Below are 17,276 nucleotides of genomic sequence, written 5' to 3' on the forward strand. Positions count from 1 at the left end.
GATTGGATTAATTAAATTAATTCCAAGCTTAATTAAGTCTCAAAACGTATCCATTCTTCAATTAAACCCTTGACTTGATTAATTAAATTAATTCCAAGCTTAATTAGATTAATTCCAAAGTTTAATTAAACCCTAAAACTTCCAACATGTTGCCCTTAACTCAAATTTTAGTTCAATCTTCATTTATTTCATTTTACTTGTTTTTTTCATCATTATTATTTTTTTATCATCATTTTTTTATCCTTTTCAATAAATAAAATAATAATAATAATAATAATTAAAATAAAAAAGGTCAAAAATTGGGTTATGACAACCTCGATTAAGATAACATGTAACAGGATCATAGCATAACATTTTTTATATAAGATGATTTGGTGATCTCAAATTTAAGAATCATTTAAACAACCGTCATGTGAGCCTTTCTATAAACATAGGCTATTTTTCTATATAAAATTCTCATATAATTCAGTTTAGTATAAATATATATAACAAGCAATTATATTAACATTTCTTTCAAACAACTACATCATCTTTATTTCCAAATGAACAGAACAAAAGATCCAAAAACCAAGAAGAAAAAAGATGAAGGGTAGCATTCCATGCAGAAATGCACCATGACAAATAACCATGGAATGAAAAAATGATTCAATAATAATCTACCAATATTCTTATATGGTTGAAGAAGCGGCGTCTTGATTCGGATGATGAAGAGAAAACTAGAATATCTTTCATCAATTAAATCTATCATAACACATGTTGATAGACTCATAAATCCGCATGTATCGATTTATAACCCACAAGAATCAAATGCTAGTCCCCAAACACGTAACTAACAACCACGCAAAAGAAAAGCAAGTGATTGGTGGCTTGATCATCATCTACCACCAACTTTGTTGTTTGCACATCTGCTGAGAATCCTCGGCATTTCATCTCATTGATAAGTTGCACTGCCCTTAGATCCTTGTGCTGGAGAAATCCTAGCTCGGATAAAAACATTATAAGAACAATTATCTGGTGGGCGGCCATCCTCTTTCATTAGTCTGAAAGCTTTGTATGCTTCATCTAGCAATCCCTCTCTGCAAAGTCCATTGATTACTAAGGTCCAAACCCGAGAATCAGGCTGCAACCCTTTGAATGAGTTCCGAAAACAACTCCAATGCATCTTTAAGCTTCCTAGATCTGCACATGGCAATGATTATGATATCATAGATCACCAAATCATGAGACTTCAAGTAACTTTTTTGCATGTCATGAAATAGTCCCAACGCTTGATCAAGATACCCTTGTTTTCTTAAGCCATCAAGCAAAGTTGAGTAGGTCATTAAATCTGGGAAATGGCTTTGGGCACGTATATCCTTGAAAAGCTCTTTTGCTTCCAAAACTCTCCCTGCCTGAAACAAGCCACTTATAAAAGTGGTATAACTAACATTGAAAAACAAGCCACTTATGATCTGATATCTCGCCTTCTTTTTCTTCTTTCCTCTAGATGCATAGCATTATGCTTGTAGAAAACGGATCTGAAATGTTTATCCACAGATGCAAAAATTATACTGAAACACCAAACCTAATATCCATGATAGTTGTTTTCTTTTGAACAATAGATACATGATGCTTGAAGAGGACATGAAAAAATTACAGACAATAGAAGATTCTAAATTCACTCGAGAAATTATTCAACACAATTTATTATTATATGCATGCTTGGAAAGTGTATGCACGCACCAGCACAAGCTCAAAAGTAAATGCTAGGAAGAGGGGAGTATGGAAAAGTGATTTTTAAAAACCTAAACGCTCACCTCCTCCCTTAGTCTGTTCTGAACTTTGTTAGTTACACAATTTGCTGTCATACTCCTCGGCTTCATTGATGGCATTTCTCCTGCAGAAAATGAGTGTGAAATTTTTATCCATGTGAACATTATGCAAGTAACCATAATTTGTAGTCATGATATCTCAGTCACATACAACAAACAAGAAAGAAAAGTATGACTTGATTCTAGAAACTGAGGAGGCTAGTCAGTAGCATCGGCACGTCTCAAACAAGGCAGTCGCTTTGATTCTGATGAATAATATATAATAGTGCTCAATGACCACTCCATGTGAGTATACTTCAATGTTTTAGTATGGCAGGCTTTGCAGGAAACCCTTATTTAGGTCATTGTGAAGGTAAAGTCCTGGTTAGTTGTACAGTTTTTTTATTTTCTTTGGCATTATATTTCCTAATCTACGATTTTTCTTGAATTTTTTTACCATTACATGGTGTAAAGATCAACTATGTTACACCATAAATGGCAGAGTATCATGGCTACATGGATTACCATGGACATGTAAGAGTAAAAACGGTGGTCCGGTTATGTGGTTGCATTTGCATCCTTTAGCATTTAAGGTTTTTTAGTGCCAAAACAGCAACTGAGAGGACAAAAGTTAAGCAAAGAAACTAGGGAATCAGTAACATGAACAAGTGCAAACAACAGAGGATCACACATGAGTAAGTGCACTAGCATGCACAATAGCCACATTCAAATAGCTGGAGCCAGCATTGACAGAAAACAACTAGGATACCATCAGCTCAACATGACCAAAAAAGTAGCAGAAGTTTTGAGTTTTCCTAAGAAAATTACGTAGAATTCCACAAATTTCTCACACGTTTTTGCAACATGACACAAAATCACCACCAATTCAAACTTATGAGGCCATTTTTCTTGGCATCATTTCAAGGGTGGACCGTGTGTTGAGTTCTGGCCAACTGTCCACCGTAAGAAGTAGTGACTTTGCAGTCAAACCAAAGTCACCTTAACAGGGGACCCAATAAGGCTACAACCCATTTTTTGATCTTCAATACATGACACTACTAATGAACATTTTCAGCTTATAATGTAAAGTTCAACATGCAGAATGAGATGAGGCAAAGCACTTATAAAGCTTGGTGAATGCCTGCACTGAAAGTCTCATACTTAGTGTCTTGATGATGTTAATTGAGAGAGTTTAAATCTCTATAAGGGGTGCACAAGCATACAAAATCCCATACGTTTTGCATTAACAAAATACCTGAAGATTTGGATCAATGTATCCCACTTGGTCGGTTTCTTAAGTACATCAACCACATGTCCCATCAAGATAATTGGAAAAATCCATTAGAAACAAGAATTGCAATGAACACAGATATTTTGGTATGTGCTGCTTGAAAAACTAGATTGTGATTTTCATTCTAAATAAGATTCAGATATGGACTCCTCGTATTTGATAATTCATGATGAAGTTTATCAACTACTGCACAGTAAAACTCGAGATACTGAAAACAGGGCAAATTATCATTTCCAGCAACTCTCGTGATACCCATACCAGAATTCTACAGATATATGCTCGATTGCAAATATTTCTACAAGTATTTTTTTGGCTCACCCAACAAGTATTTCTACAAGTATCTTTTTGGCTCACCCAATTACAAAAGTTAACACTTTTAATCTGAACAATCACTTTCCACAATTTTGGCTCCACAACGCACTCTTCTTGATGCGCTCGCTCTGCTTACATTAACTCTTTTATAATCCACTCCTACTAGCCTGCTTTTTTTCCTTCCTGCCTTGGGAGAATTACCACTTTCAAAATAAGATACACCAACTTCTTTTTTGCCTCCCTTTTTCGTTTAATTCTTGTAGACGAACCTCTTTGGTGGTTGGTTTACACCATAAAGGCGACTGAAGTAATAAAGTGGGTCAACATAACAAGATGATGAAGACACAATACCTTTCATGTTAGCTGGTTGGACAAGTTCAATAAACTCTTGTATCTCTGCAAAGCATAAGTGATAAGAGTAAGGAACTGAACACATGTACTGGTGATACCTTTCTGCATATGCTAAATTACCGTCCAGCTTATCAGACGGCTGTCTTTTTTTGTAACGAGAAGTTAAGAGAGAACCGAAAAGATTGTCATCTCCTTTAACAGGTTTCAGCACCCATGGAAGACCAGATGGCATGATTCCTATTGTTGGCCGCATTGTGTTTAATCCCTCTAAAGTTTCAACGCTGAGACTGTAACAAGGAACTGCTCAGACTCTTGTTAGAGAATTTTTAGTTGTGAATATGTCATGGAATCCAAGAAGATGCATGGTTTGTAAACGCTCTGGCCACAACCAAATCTTCAAAGAAGGAAAGGAAATTAAAGCTAAAACACTACCAGAAAATTGATAAATACAAACGGAAATACCGAGGGAATATTTTCGTCGGTAAATTTCCAAGGGATTTTACCGACGGAAATATTCCCTCGGTATATACCAACGGAATTACCGTGGAAATTTTTTTTAAAACAAAGCAAAAAAAAAGATGAGTGTCATTTTTACCAACAGAATTACCGACGGAAAATTCCGTCAGTAACTTCCCTCGGTAATTCCGTCGGTAAACTGTGAACACTGTTCATCATGTCAATTACAAAGGGAATCATCGACGGAATTTTCCATCGGTATTTTACAGAAAGTGTTATTTGGCGATTTTCTAAAAAAATTCAATTAATTTAAAATTTTCATTTAAATATTACAGACGGAATCACCAACGGATTAAAAAACCATCGGTAATTTTTTGGCGGTTTTTGAAAAAATTTTATGAAATTGAAAATTTAAATTAAATATTACCGATGGAATTACCGACGGAATAATTAAAAAATATTAATATTCAATTATCCGTCGGTAACGCGCCCCAATAAAAAGCCTGAATCCCCTTATTTCACAAGAGACAGACTCATTTCTTCTCCTTATTATTCTTCTTCTTCTTGTTCTTCTACTTCTTCTTGTTCTTGTTCTTGTTCTTCTTCTTCTTCTTCTTCACTATATGTAAAAAACATCAATATATATTTCTTTCTCTTCTTTTCTCTCCTCATCTCCTTCTCTTTTCCTCCATGCATGGGTATGTCTTCTTCTTCTTTCTTCTTTTATCCTCTTAGTTTTTTTTTAATTAATATGCTTAACGAAAAAATTTTTCTCTCCTTAGCTTTACTTGCAACTACAGTAAGGTAAGATTTTTCTTTTTTCTTCTTTTTTCATGACTTTTTTCACTATATTTGTTTTTTATTTTATTTTTAATTGTTTTTGTTCTTAATAATTGTATAAATGTTGTTGTGAGATTTTTTTTTCATATGAGATCAATTTTTAGTTCATTTATTTATAGGATTTTTAAATTTTTAGCAATTGCAACTTTATTTTTTTCATATGAATTTTTTTAGTTGAATTTATTTTTTCGTTTTATTTATTTGTTGCAAATTTGTTTGAGTTGATTTTCTTATTCTTTTTTCCAAGCATTTTGAGTATATATTATACAGTGTTAATTTATGCTAATTTAATTATTTTATAATTTTATAAAATGAATTTTTTTAAAAAATGTTTTTAAATAATTACCGACGGAATTACCGACGGAAATTCCATCTGTAATTCCGTCGGTAAATCCGTTGGTAATAAAAAAATATTATTACCGAGGGATATACCGACGAAATGAAGCGGATAAATTTATTTTTTTATTACCAACGGATTTACCGATGGAAAAAAAATTACCGACGAAAGATTCACTGACGGAGCATTTCCGTTAGTGATTCTGTCGGTAAATTAATTACCGACGGAATATGTATCTTACACCAACGAAAAAATTCCATCGGTAAAACTGTTAAATGTTGTAGTGAAACAAACATAAACCAAAAATAGTTCGTAAATGTAATTTGCAAGTAGCTCACTAAATTTCATTCAACAACTACTTTCTTGTAAAACGATGAGAAAATATGGGTGCCCTAGAATGATAATAAAAACAATAAACAGTCATGGTAACTGAGCTAAGAACTTTGTTCTGTGGTTTACAGGAACACTTCCTTCCTAATCCACGCATATAGAAGATTAGAATTTTCCATCAACATCAACGATGATTGTACCTTTATGTTAAGCACACGTGAAATGTGAATTAGAAGAAAAAGAATGCTAGATGTGAAGATCGACAACGCGAAGTAGAGAAAGGTTGAAATCAGGGAACTTGAAAGGTAAGAGCTTAGCGGTTAGTTTAGAGCAAAAGAGAGGACCTTTTCCCCATTTTGAGGTCAAGCCTTGAGTGTGGTCCGTGTGTAAGTGAGTCAAGAAGTATGCTTGGCTTGACTTGGTGAATCGGTCCACTGATATCAAGCCTTTCTCCATCGAGATTCGAGAGAGGAAGAGGTTTTGATTTTTTATTTTGCGGGGAAATTTGATTTTATTTGAATTATTTTTTGATTTATTTTATCTTATTGAGACACAGCGCGTGTGTTTTTTATATTTCGGAGGTAGAAAATTTGAAGAATGAAATCTTATAAGATGTGCTTGATCATATTCAAATAAAAAATCAATAATTATGAGCTAATTAATATTTATATATCGTATAAGAATTTTGGATTATCTAAATTTAATCTTAAAAAAACCCTAAAAAAATGGGAAATTCATGTTTATTTGTTGTGCATTAAGAAACATTTCACCACTCATTCATTGTTTTATTATTCACATATTGTTCATTGCTTTTTTATTTTATTTTGATTCTTATTTTTTTTTCTTTTCAATTGTATATTTTATAGCTAAATTAATAATCAATTTCTTATAATTTACAATTAAGAGTCAAAGTTCTAAGTTAGATGATTAAAGTTCAAAACACGGAAAAACCAAGTGGCCAATAATAACTTTGAGAAAAAAAAAAGTCTTTTTAATCCCAAAAAAAACGTTCATTATGGTGGTTTTTTCCATGGATAATTCCAGAAAAATTACATTTATACTTAGAGGGTTTTTGGGATGTGGTAGCGGTTACTTTTCAAAGTGTTTTTCATTCTAAAACACATTAAAATAATATTTTTTTAAAAAAAATAATTTTTGACATTAGCACATTAAAATGATCTGAAAACATCAAAAACATATTAATTTGATGTAAAGAAAAAAAAATGTATTTTTTTAAAGCGTTTTCCGACCGCAGTGTCAAACACTATTTAGGCAATTGAGAGTTGCAGGGGTGTTTTAGGCTTCTTCTTTTAATTTCCTCCTTAAAATTAGCTCGAAATGGGCTTTGAAGGTAAACCACCTAACTGATTTTATTTTTTTTTAATATTATTGGGCCATGCTTTTCCAACACAAGCCTGTTTCTATACAGACCTAGTGTGCGTCCAACCCAATTTTTCTTAATACCTTTCCTTTTCAATGATTTATTGTTTTCTTAATATCAATATTATTACAATACTTAATGATTTTTTTCCATGATTTTAGCTTTTTTATTTATTAAAAATCAGTGTAGAAAAATAATGATTATGGTAAAAATAACGATAATAATCAATTTTTTCTATAATAATTGAGGCTTGAGGATAGATAATATATAATACTAAAATAGAGTTAATGTAATAACTATTTGTTTCTCTTAATAAATTCAACATTGACTTTAGATTAAATTCAGAATAATAAGGATTTATTTGTTGATAATTTATCATTTTTGGCGAATTATGTGTTGGTTCAAAATTGATCATGTTTCTTAATTAATATTTTCATTTTTCTATGTAAATTAATATTTTATTTCACATGATAGAAATAAAAATAATATTCTAATAAATGGATACGATACAAGTTTTTAGTGAAATGATTTATGAGGCTTAATTCCAGACACCTTTAGTTACACCACTCTTGTAAAGAGGCTTGTTTAAGCCCTCGTTTGATATTGTATTTTAAATAGGGTTAGGCAAAATTTAAATATATATTTTTATATTTTTTAATGGTTTTAATGTGCTAATATTAAAAATAATTTTTACAAAATAAAAAAAATATTATTTTAATACATTTCCGAATAAAAAACACTTTAAAAAACAATCACTACTACACTCTCAAATACCACTAACTAACACAGGGGTTTGAAAGGAAATGATTGCCAAGGGCATCCCCAGATTTGATGACTTACTCAACACATGATGGCTTTTGTGAAGTTCATTAAGGGGAAAAGGTGACGTAATAGCTTCATACAAGGTATTATTAGTCCTGTCGAAGTCTAAAACAAGCCACCAATCACTGGCATTTGTTTCTTGTAGGTTATAAACTGATACATGCAGGCTTATGTGTCTGTCAGTATGTGATTTTAATCCCATGATCAAGTATCATGTATCTGTTGTTCAAGAGAAAACAATCATCCTGTGGTGTTCCTATATAATTCTTGCATATGTGGATAAACATTTCAGATCCTTTTTCTGCAGGCAAAATGCAATGGATCTAGGGGAAAGGGAGGAAAGAGAGGTGAAAGATTAGATCATGAATGAAGCTGAAGATTGTAAACAAGCTGCAAAGTGTAATCTTCCTAAAATAAATCACTCAAACTATCTAGTACTTGCACTCACTTTCACTGTGTTAGCACTCAACCTTGTTGTGTTTAGGAAGTAAGCTCTGATACCACTGTTAAAGCTGCAAATAAATGTATAACAATAGCAGCAAAGAATAAAGGGATAAATTTTCATAAATCCAATAGAATGGTAGATAATTTAACCTTTAATTGACCATTATTTACTTGTGCTAAATAAATCTTTCAAATATGATTGTTTAAAAAATTTAAGTGGCAAATGATGGTGCAATGTTTTTATTAAAAAAAAAACTAGCATGTATATTGCACACGTTAGCATTCCAACCATTTTGGTTTGCCAAAAAACTAGAAATCATAGCTATTTAGCCCTAAATAGTAAGAAACCTTGAATTGCAGACCCTGACCCTATCCTTACTTACCTCATTTTGTCCGATCTTATACCAACACACACATTTATGTATTTTTCAGTTCCCAAGTCGTCCACACAAACTTTCCATGCATGCAATATGTTCTATGCATGAAGTGTTTTCTCTATATAGTCTTAACACCATTTTTCTAGCTAATGGTTATTTTTTGGTATTTAATATCGATATTTTCACTAATAGCACATACATATAGCACAACAACTAGCAACCAACTGATGACTCTGCTTTTTAAGAAAATTTACCAATAATCTGATTATGAATCATTTAAAAGCAATAGAAAAGGTACTCAAATATTTGGGATACACATTGGACTGTGGATAATATTGTGCTAGTTACCCTAGAGTACTAGAAGGGTATAGTGATGCATATTAGATATCTAATACTAAGAATTCAAAATCCACTAGCGGATATGTCTTCACACTTGGTGGAGTAATTATGTCCTAAAACTCCTCTTAGAAAAAAATTGTATAATAAGATACATGCATGATGGGATCAAAGTTTATTGTTCTTGATAAAAGTGAAGAGGTAATCGAGAGGCTTTGAAATTGCTTAGGGGATATTCTATGTTGGCCAAAATCAGTGCCAGTAATTTATGTCCATTGCAACAACCAGTCTTGAGTTGGAAGCAATATATAATGCTCAATCTAGACATATACATCATTGACATAATACCATTAATTAAATACTTGTTATCAAATGAAATTATTTTCATTGACTATGGAAATTCAAAGTAAAATATTGCAAACCCATTGACCAAAGATTTATTGATAGATCTTATGTATAATTCATCAAAGGGTATTGGTTTAAAAAATTTTAAAATAAAAGAGTGTAATGATGGTGACAACAACTAGTTGATTAAAGATCTCAAAATCCAGGTTCAAATAGAAAACCAAGTCATATAACATTTTCTGTAGCATTAAAAAATTATTATTTCCTGCTTATTCTTATGATGAAATAGGTAGTAGTTGTAGTGTGATAAAAGGGTGAGTTGGCTCTTATTTATTTTTATATATTGGTTTATCAAGTAGAGTATAAATGAATACTCTTAATGAAAAATCACATATATAAGTGAGAAATGTGGTTATTTCTTTGAGAACTTTAATGAAGGAAAATTTATGTAAAACATCCATAAATCCAGGATTTGTTTAGTGCCAAAATAAACATAATAATGAGAACCAAAGTAAATATCTAGGTAGAAAACTATGTGAATATTATTGTCTTGGTTTACACAAAAGGTTGAAAGTTTAAGACATCGCGTTCTCTATTTAATGGAGTAAATCTAATAGTTTTTCACTAAACAATATTCAAAATTAAAAGAAACCTATCTTGATGTGATGATCTACCAAATTAGTATCTCTTTATCAATTTTCAAGTCTTTTATACTAACCAAATTAGTATCTCTTTATCAATTTTCAAGTCTTTTATACTACTCGGGTAATTTTCATTCATATGAAGGATTGTTGAAATTTGTTTTAATAAAATATGATTAAAAGGCATATCTAAGGTCAAATTAAAAATGGAGTCCACTCACTTTTAAGGTCAAATCTTTATTAAAAAGTGGAGTCCAACAAAATTTCATTAATATGAAACATTAACATGATTAAAATAAGTTATGGGTGAATGAGAAATTGATCTCACAGAACTATTGGTTGACATGTTTTTATAAAACCAAAAACCCTTTATGCAACATAGGAAAGAAAAAATATTTTTTTTTTAGTTTATACAGAAGGATGTTAAGGAGTCATAAATGAGTCTTAACAAAGTAGTATAGGTTTAACCCACAAACGCGTGATCAAATCAGCTAAGCTATGGCTCGAGCTCCTAGTTCCAGGTTTTAGGTCCTCAGTCTTGGTTTTGGGTTATTTTTTCCTAACATATTTTGATCTTGAATTTGGGTTTATTATAAAATAACTCTTTGGCTCATAAATAATTATTTTTTGCTAGCCTATTTTTTTGTCCAATCCAGCCCATGAATCTAATTAGTTTTCTTCAAGAAGAGTTTCTTTAAATCGTATTAGTTTTTTCAACTCAGTTCATCAAATTTAAAGCCAAAACATTAATGTTTAATTTTGATTTTATGACGGTTAATCAAAGTTAATAATGGTGGAAATCAATTCTAGTAATCATCATTATTAATTCTTTATCAGTTTTAATTCCAAAATCCATTATAAAAAAAGGGTGAATGAAGAGTTTCTTGCATTGTTTATCCTGATTTTATATATTCTTACTCACCTCAGTTTTTAAAGTTATCTCTGTACTTTCTGAACTTTGTTTTTTCTTCTAATCTAGAGTTTAGACTTAATTTTATTAAGAGATAATTGAGTCTAAATAAGATGTTGTTGTTGGAATCTTAAAAAATATATTGTAAAGATCTTAGTTGCGCTAAGTGAGGAGCAATGAAACATTAAGGATAAAGAATTTATTATGACGAGACGACGACAACAACAGCAGCAGCAGCAACAACAACTTTATTATTTTACATATGAACATTATTTTGGACAAAACCATAATATCATGAATTTTCACAAAACCATAATATCATGAATTTTCACACTTAAACATAACAAAAGCAAAACATTACTAAGATCTTATCAAGGATAAAGCTCAATGAGAGCTCTTGTGCCTAGCACAGGGTGTATCTTATAATTGAGGAAACCAGCATCAAAGAAGAGCTTAGCCCACTCCTTTTCATTTCTCTCCATGCCACTAAAACCCACCATCAATTGTAGATCAAAAAGTAGCTGCGTTTCAATTGACCCCTCGTCTCCATTCAGGTTCTCTCTCACCATATCTATAATTATCACCTTCCCAGCTTTCTGCTGTCCCGTACTCATAATTGCTTGTTTGCATCGTCTAAGTATTTTCACGCAGTCTTCATCACTCCAGTCATGCAGTATCCACTGTTTTTCATTTGCCATAAGATATGTAGCATGAATAAATGAAGACGGGAAAAAAAATCCTAAAGGAAATAGAAAACATAAGATGCATGTATATAGAAACTCCGTAGTATAGATTTTTGGGTTAGAGATGATGTCCATCTTTGAATATAAATCTTCATATGCATGTGTTCGCAGAGGTCAGGAATGGAAAAGTTTATATATGTGTCAAAATATAAGCCCAAGGATGGACGTGTATATATATATATATGCAAATTTAATATATAGTGGTGGTATAAGAATACTGTTAAAATTAATTTACCTTGAGTAAAATTGCGTCTGCTGGAGGAACTGCCTCGAACATATCCCCCCCTACATACTTCAAATTTTTGCTGCCTTGCAAGTCAGAAACCACATGGGGGAGATCAAACACGGTGCAGTCCATGTGGGGAAATGCTTCAGCAATGCCCTTGGCCATAGTTCCTAAGCCTCCCCCGACATCCACCAAAGAATTCACCCCATCAAAGATGCCTTTACATTTGCATACAACCACCTTACTAACTAGTATGCTATCTCTAGCCATGGCATCATTAAAGAGATTGTTGATTCTTGGATCTTGGCCAGCGTACTCCCAAAATGTATTTTCATGGGCAACACTAAATGCATTGCGATCATCATTTTGGAACCAAGTGCTCAAGCAATCCCATGGTTTTGTCAGAACTGGGTCGAGAAACACAAGTAAAAGAGGTCTCATACTCCAGGGATTGTCCTTGAGTAGGAGACGAGTGGATTGGGTAAGGGAATAGGCATCTTGGTTGTGAATGTCATTAAGATTTTGCTGGGAAAAGAAACCAGAGTGCACGAGAATACGCATAAGGCGGTGGACATATTGAGCTTTTGATGGGTGGATTGGTAGGGCAGAAACAAGCTCAGAGAGGGTCATGGGTTTGCCATGTTTTTGGATCACATCTGGTATGCCTAGTTGAACAGCACATTTCAAAGTCATGGAGTTTATGAAGTAGAATATATGATTCCACACATGAGTTTGAGCTTGAAGTAGCTCACTAGCACTTTCCTCATTAATCAACTCCATTGATTTTTAAGTAGTATATATGCTGTTATCTCGCCATATTTATAGGAGTGAAACTTGCTGTAACCTTGGAGAAGGCTTAATTTCGCAACTGTTGTATACAATAAAAATATTAAAAGGATAAATTCTTAAATAACAAATGATTTGATTTCAAATAAGCTATTAGAGTTCTGTTAATGATAAGAATTTGTATTAAAAGGATAAGTTCTTAAATAACAACGGGTATGATTTGATTTCAAATAAGCTATTAGAGTTCTGTTAATGATAAGAATTTGACTTAAAACACATAAAAGAACAATTAGTCCAGCTCTGCACTGATTTTCCCAAACTGCTATAATAATTATTTTTTAAAAAACAATTAGTCCCCAATTCGGTGCCTAAATTTTTTGCAGCTACACGTTTTTTACGTCAACTTATCCTAAACTTAAGAAAACCAGTCCTCTTGAAAGATGTGAAAAAAAGAAAAAAAATACTCAATTCAAAGTGTGATTTATTTTCAAACTCTCTATAATAATTTTAAAAAATTCTATTGAACAGAAATAGAAAATAATTAAAAAAATTGAATTAATATAAAATTCAAATATTTTAAAATCAATTATCTTAATATAAAAATAAAAAATTTATTATAAATTTATACATTCAAGTATAATAAAACTAGAATAGAGGCGGTGTTGGAGGAGGAAGAGGTTAGTCGTCCTCGGGACCAATAAAGAGGTGCACATGTATCGTCCATATGTGATTTTATATCCATGACTATTTAATGGAGTTCTTGTAGAGAGTCGTTCATATTTTTTCATTGAGATGAGTTGTATGTTCTTGCACTCCTTAATCTAATAAGGCCACAAACTTCAGAGATTGAGTGCTCGAGAACGATTGCAAGCACCGAACGATTGAAACACTATGGGACGTCTACAAGTTCTCGGCTATGTGTTAGATTGTCCATACAATCGATTTTTATCGATTCCATCGGCCTATAATTTACTGTAATTTGTGCCATAATCCTATAATAGTTCATCAGAATCTTTTAAAAGATAAAAAAAACCTTATCGCGTCTATATTAGGTTCTTCATCTACTATTGGACATTGACCGGCATGACCTTATTTCATTTTCATCGCATCCATAATCATATTTCTATAAGGATTATTATTGTTATCTACAACTTCATGCATATTACTAGCACTAGAAGTTGACTCAGTCATCCTTTCTATCAGGGTCTCGAGAGGAACATATGGTTCTCTGTGTGCATACCAACAAATGTATTGCTCAATAAACCCTTTTTTGTAAAAGATACATTGTTACAACATCTAAATCAAGAAACTTTTTATTTTTACATCTGTTGTATGGACATCTAATATTGCTTCAACTAATATTTTTTGGATTAGATATTGCATAATTAATAAAACCCTGAATTCCATTACAATAATCCATCCTTCGTAATTCTTGGGGTGAATCTCAATACATCCATAAACGATCATCCATCACTTTTATCGAAACTATATCAAATAATGATGGCAACATGTATTAATTAATTACGTTAACTAAAACAATTTGCAAAAATATTGGTTTAGCTCAAGTTTATTCAATCTATTTTAATATTTCTCTTAATTCATTATCAATTATCTACATAAAAGTAAATTTATACACATTTACCAGAAATTACAACTCGACAATAAATTTGACAAATATAAATGGACCCGTTAAATAAATCATTATTTATTTCATCACAAAACATCTAAGTTGGTAATTTGACATAAGTTTCAACAATTTACAATCAAATACAATTTTATAAAATATAAAACAAATCATAACATGTACAAATCATAAATCCATACAATAAGTTTGTTTGAGAAAAAACTTTAAAACAAGTAAACTTCCAAATAAAACACATATACTACAAAAATATGCAAAAAAATAACATTTTAAAATTGTGTTCAAATTAAAAAAAAATGATAGATTTGCTTTTTTAAGGTGGAGAATCCTCAATGAAATTTGAATCAGAACACGGATGCTGACAAACTGAGTGTTGTGGTGGCTAGAAAACTTATGGAAGGTTGAGTTGTGTTGAGATTGAGATTGAGATTGAGGGATGGTTATTTTGTTACATAGAAAAGTTTTACAGAGAAGAAGAAGAGAGGGGGAGGAGGGTTGAGCGTTAGGTCATAAATTAAATATTCTCGACGGATTGACCGACAAAATTATTTCGATGATAACTACGTCAGTAATTCTGTCGGTATAAATGTCACTTCACCATATGATTTTTTTTTCATCCCACTGTAATATCGTCCGTAATGTTGTCAGTATATACCGATGATAGTTTTCCGTTGGGATATTCATGGACGAATTGTACCATTGGTCGAATGTTGTCGGTAACATCGTTTGTAAGAACTTACACATAATCATATTGTTTGGCTTTTTTTATTCCTTTTATTTCCACTGCGATTCCCTCATTATATACCGACAACATATTCTCATTGGTGTTTACCGACATATTTAGTGATGGAAAAATTTGGTCGGTAAATGTCACCGCAATATACCGATATACAAATTATGTTGGTATTTTTATTTGTATTTGCTAATTTTTTGGTAGTAAATAATCACAAGACTTTTACTAAAAATAATAAAAATCACGATAAGAAACAATAATAAATCGTCGATAAACAAATTGTTATGAAGTTCACAAATTTTATTTGTAAATTTGTTAATGCATGTCTCGATTTGTTTTCCAAATTTCAAATGATTTGAAGAATCAATGTAATTTATATATATTATTTTTCTTGCCTCACATGTTTTAAAAATAAAAATTATAGTAATAACCTATCATATCTAAGATTTTAAAAAATATTGATAATTGTTAATTAATTTCTTCTATATAGCCCAAAACAATCACAAGACTTTTACTAAAAATTAAGAAGAAATTTCATGATGAGAAAAAATAATAAATAGTCGGTAAGCAATTATATAAATCTAAATACAAGATGTAGCTTTATAAATAAAAAGAAAAAATAATGTAAGAATTAATGGCAAGATAATTATATGAGTCTTTCTAACAAGTTTTTTTTTAATTAAGAACAAAATAGTTAATTCAATTCATTTCCACAAGTATTCCAAATAATATAATAGAATTGAATTTTATAATTTAATATTTTATTTCAAATATAGAAACTGTAATAAGTTATCAAATTAATTCAAATTACATATGGAATTGAATTTAATTTTATATGTAATTTGGTTCTATTAAAGTTTTGTTAATGATAAGAATTTTACTTAAAACACATAAAAGTCTTGGATTCAAATCTCACTTTTAAATAATTTGTGTAAATAATTTTTATAATTATGATTAATTTTTATAATTATGATTAATTATTATAAATAATAATAATCCTTATTATCTATCATTATCTAATATCTAGTTTTGTCCCATGTTATCACTATTTTACGATAAATAAATAAATCAAGTGGTTCTAAGTTAGATATTGCTTTGTATCGTGGTAGTTTATGTTTTTTATCCAACAAAAATAAAAAATTTTAGTTAGTCAAATAAATTTTGCTTTTACATAGAGTTTCATTTTTGTTATATTTCAAATCTTAATTTTATAGAATATAAAATAATCTACTTTTTATTCGTGAAAATATACTTAATTGTTTTAATTAAATATATATTTTTAAAATTTAAATTTTTAAAATCATAACTAAAAATATTTCTTATGAATATATTTTTTTATGTAATTTGTTTTTTAAATAAAAAATATTTATTGCATCAAAAAAATATCTTTCATGCTATTTAAAGTGAAAGCTACTATGGTGGGCTCCCTAACCTATGCCTAAAAGCAATATAGAAGTTCGTTCTGTGCTTATATTGTTTTTGGTTAAAAATAGCTAGATCCCAAAAAAAAGAAGAAGTAAAATTGTCATTATCGAACTATGGATATGAAAAGAAAAGTGCAACCACAACCATTATCATCATAAAAATAAAAAATAAATTCATTTTATTCATTATTTAAAATAAAATCAATTTTTTGTAATTTCATTTTCCAAAATAAGTATTTTATTTTCCAAAATAAATATTTTATTTATTTGTCTCTTTGTAAGTTTGTTTCTAAAATAATACATATTAAGAAATTCCAAACAGAAAAAGAAAAAAATATTTTTTTTAATTTAAGGGATAGGATTACAAGTGATTTGGGAGAAAACTTATTAATTTCTCCTAGAATATGACAAACTTGTCCTACGGAGAGGACGAAAATCACTTCCTGTTCTATCTTATGCACCATAAACTTGCCGACAAACAGCACCCAGTGGGAAGGTGGGCTCCCCAACCTATGGGAAAAAATTATAAAAATCTTCTCTGGTGCTGTTTTTGTTTTTTTTTGGGTTAAAAATAGAAGGACTCCAAAGAATATATAATATTTATGAAGTTAACAAATTTTATTTGTTAATCCATGTCTTGATTTCTTTTCCAAATTTCAAATGATTTGATGAATCATTGTATTTTATATATATTATTTTTCTTGCCAGACATGTTTAGAAAAATTCAAAGGAATGATAATAACCCTTTTAAAAAATATT

General features: G+C 30.6%; 1 protein-coding gene and 1 pseudogene across 1 annotated transcript; both read right to left on the minus strand.

Annotated features, from left to right (window-relative positions):
* Nucleotides 1–644: 644 nt before the first annotated feature.
* LOC18104540 (uncharacterized) lies at nt 645–6,229 on the minus strand (annotated as a pseudogene).
* Nucleotides 6,230–11,195: 4,966 nt separating this feature from the next.
* On the minus strand, nt 11,196–12,750 carry LOC18110265 (trans-resveratrol di-O-methyltransferase). Its single transcript, XM_024583421.2, has 2 exons — nt 11,942–12,750; nt 11,196–11,643 (listed from the first exon to the last, which is right to left on the minus strand). The coding sequence occupies exons 1-2, from the start codon at nt 12,710–12,712 to the stop codon at nt 11,335–11,337; spliced, it is 1,080 nt and encodes a 359-aa protein (XP_024439189.1). The 5' UTR covers nt 12,713–12,750; the 3' UTR covers nt 11,196–11,334.
* Between the last annotated feature and the right edge of the window lie 4,526 nt (nt 12,751–17,276).

The sequence above is a fragment of the Populus trichocarpa genome, chromosome 13 (assembly GCF_000002775.5).
Source record: "Populus trichocarpa isolate Nisqually-1 chromosome 13, P.trichocarpa_v4.1, whole genome shotgun sequence".
Classification (NCBI taxonomy): domain Eukaryota; kingdom Viridiplantae; phylum Streptophyta; class Magnoliopsida; order Malpighiales; family Salicaceae; genus Populus; species Populus trichocarpa.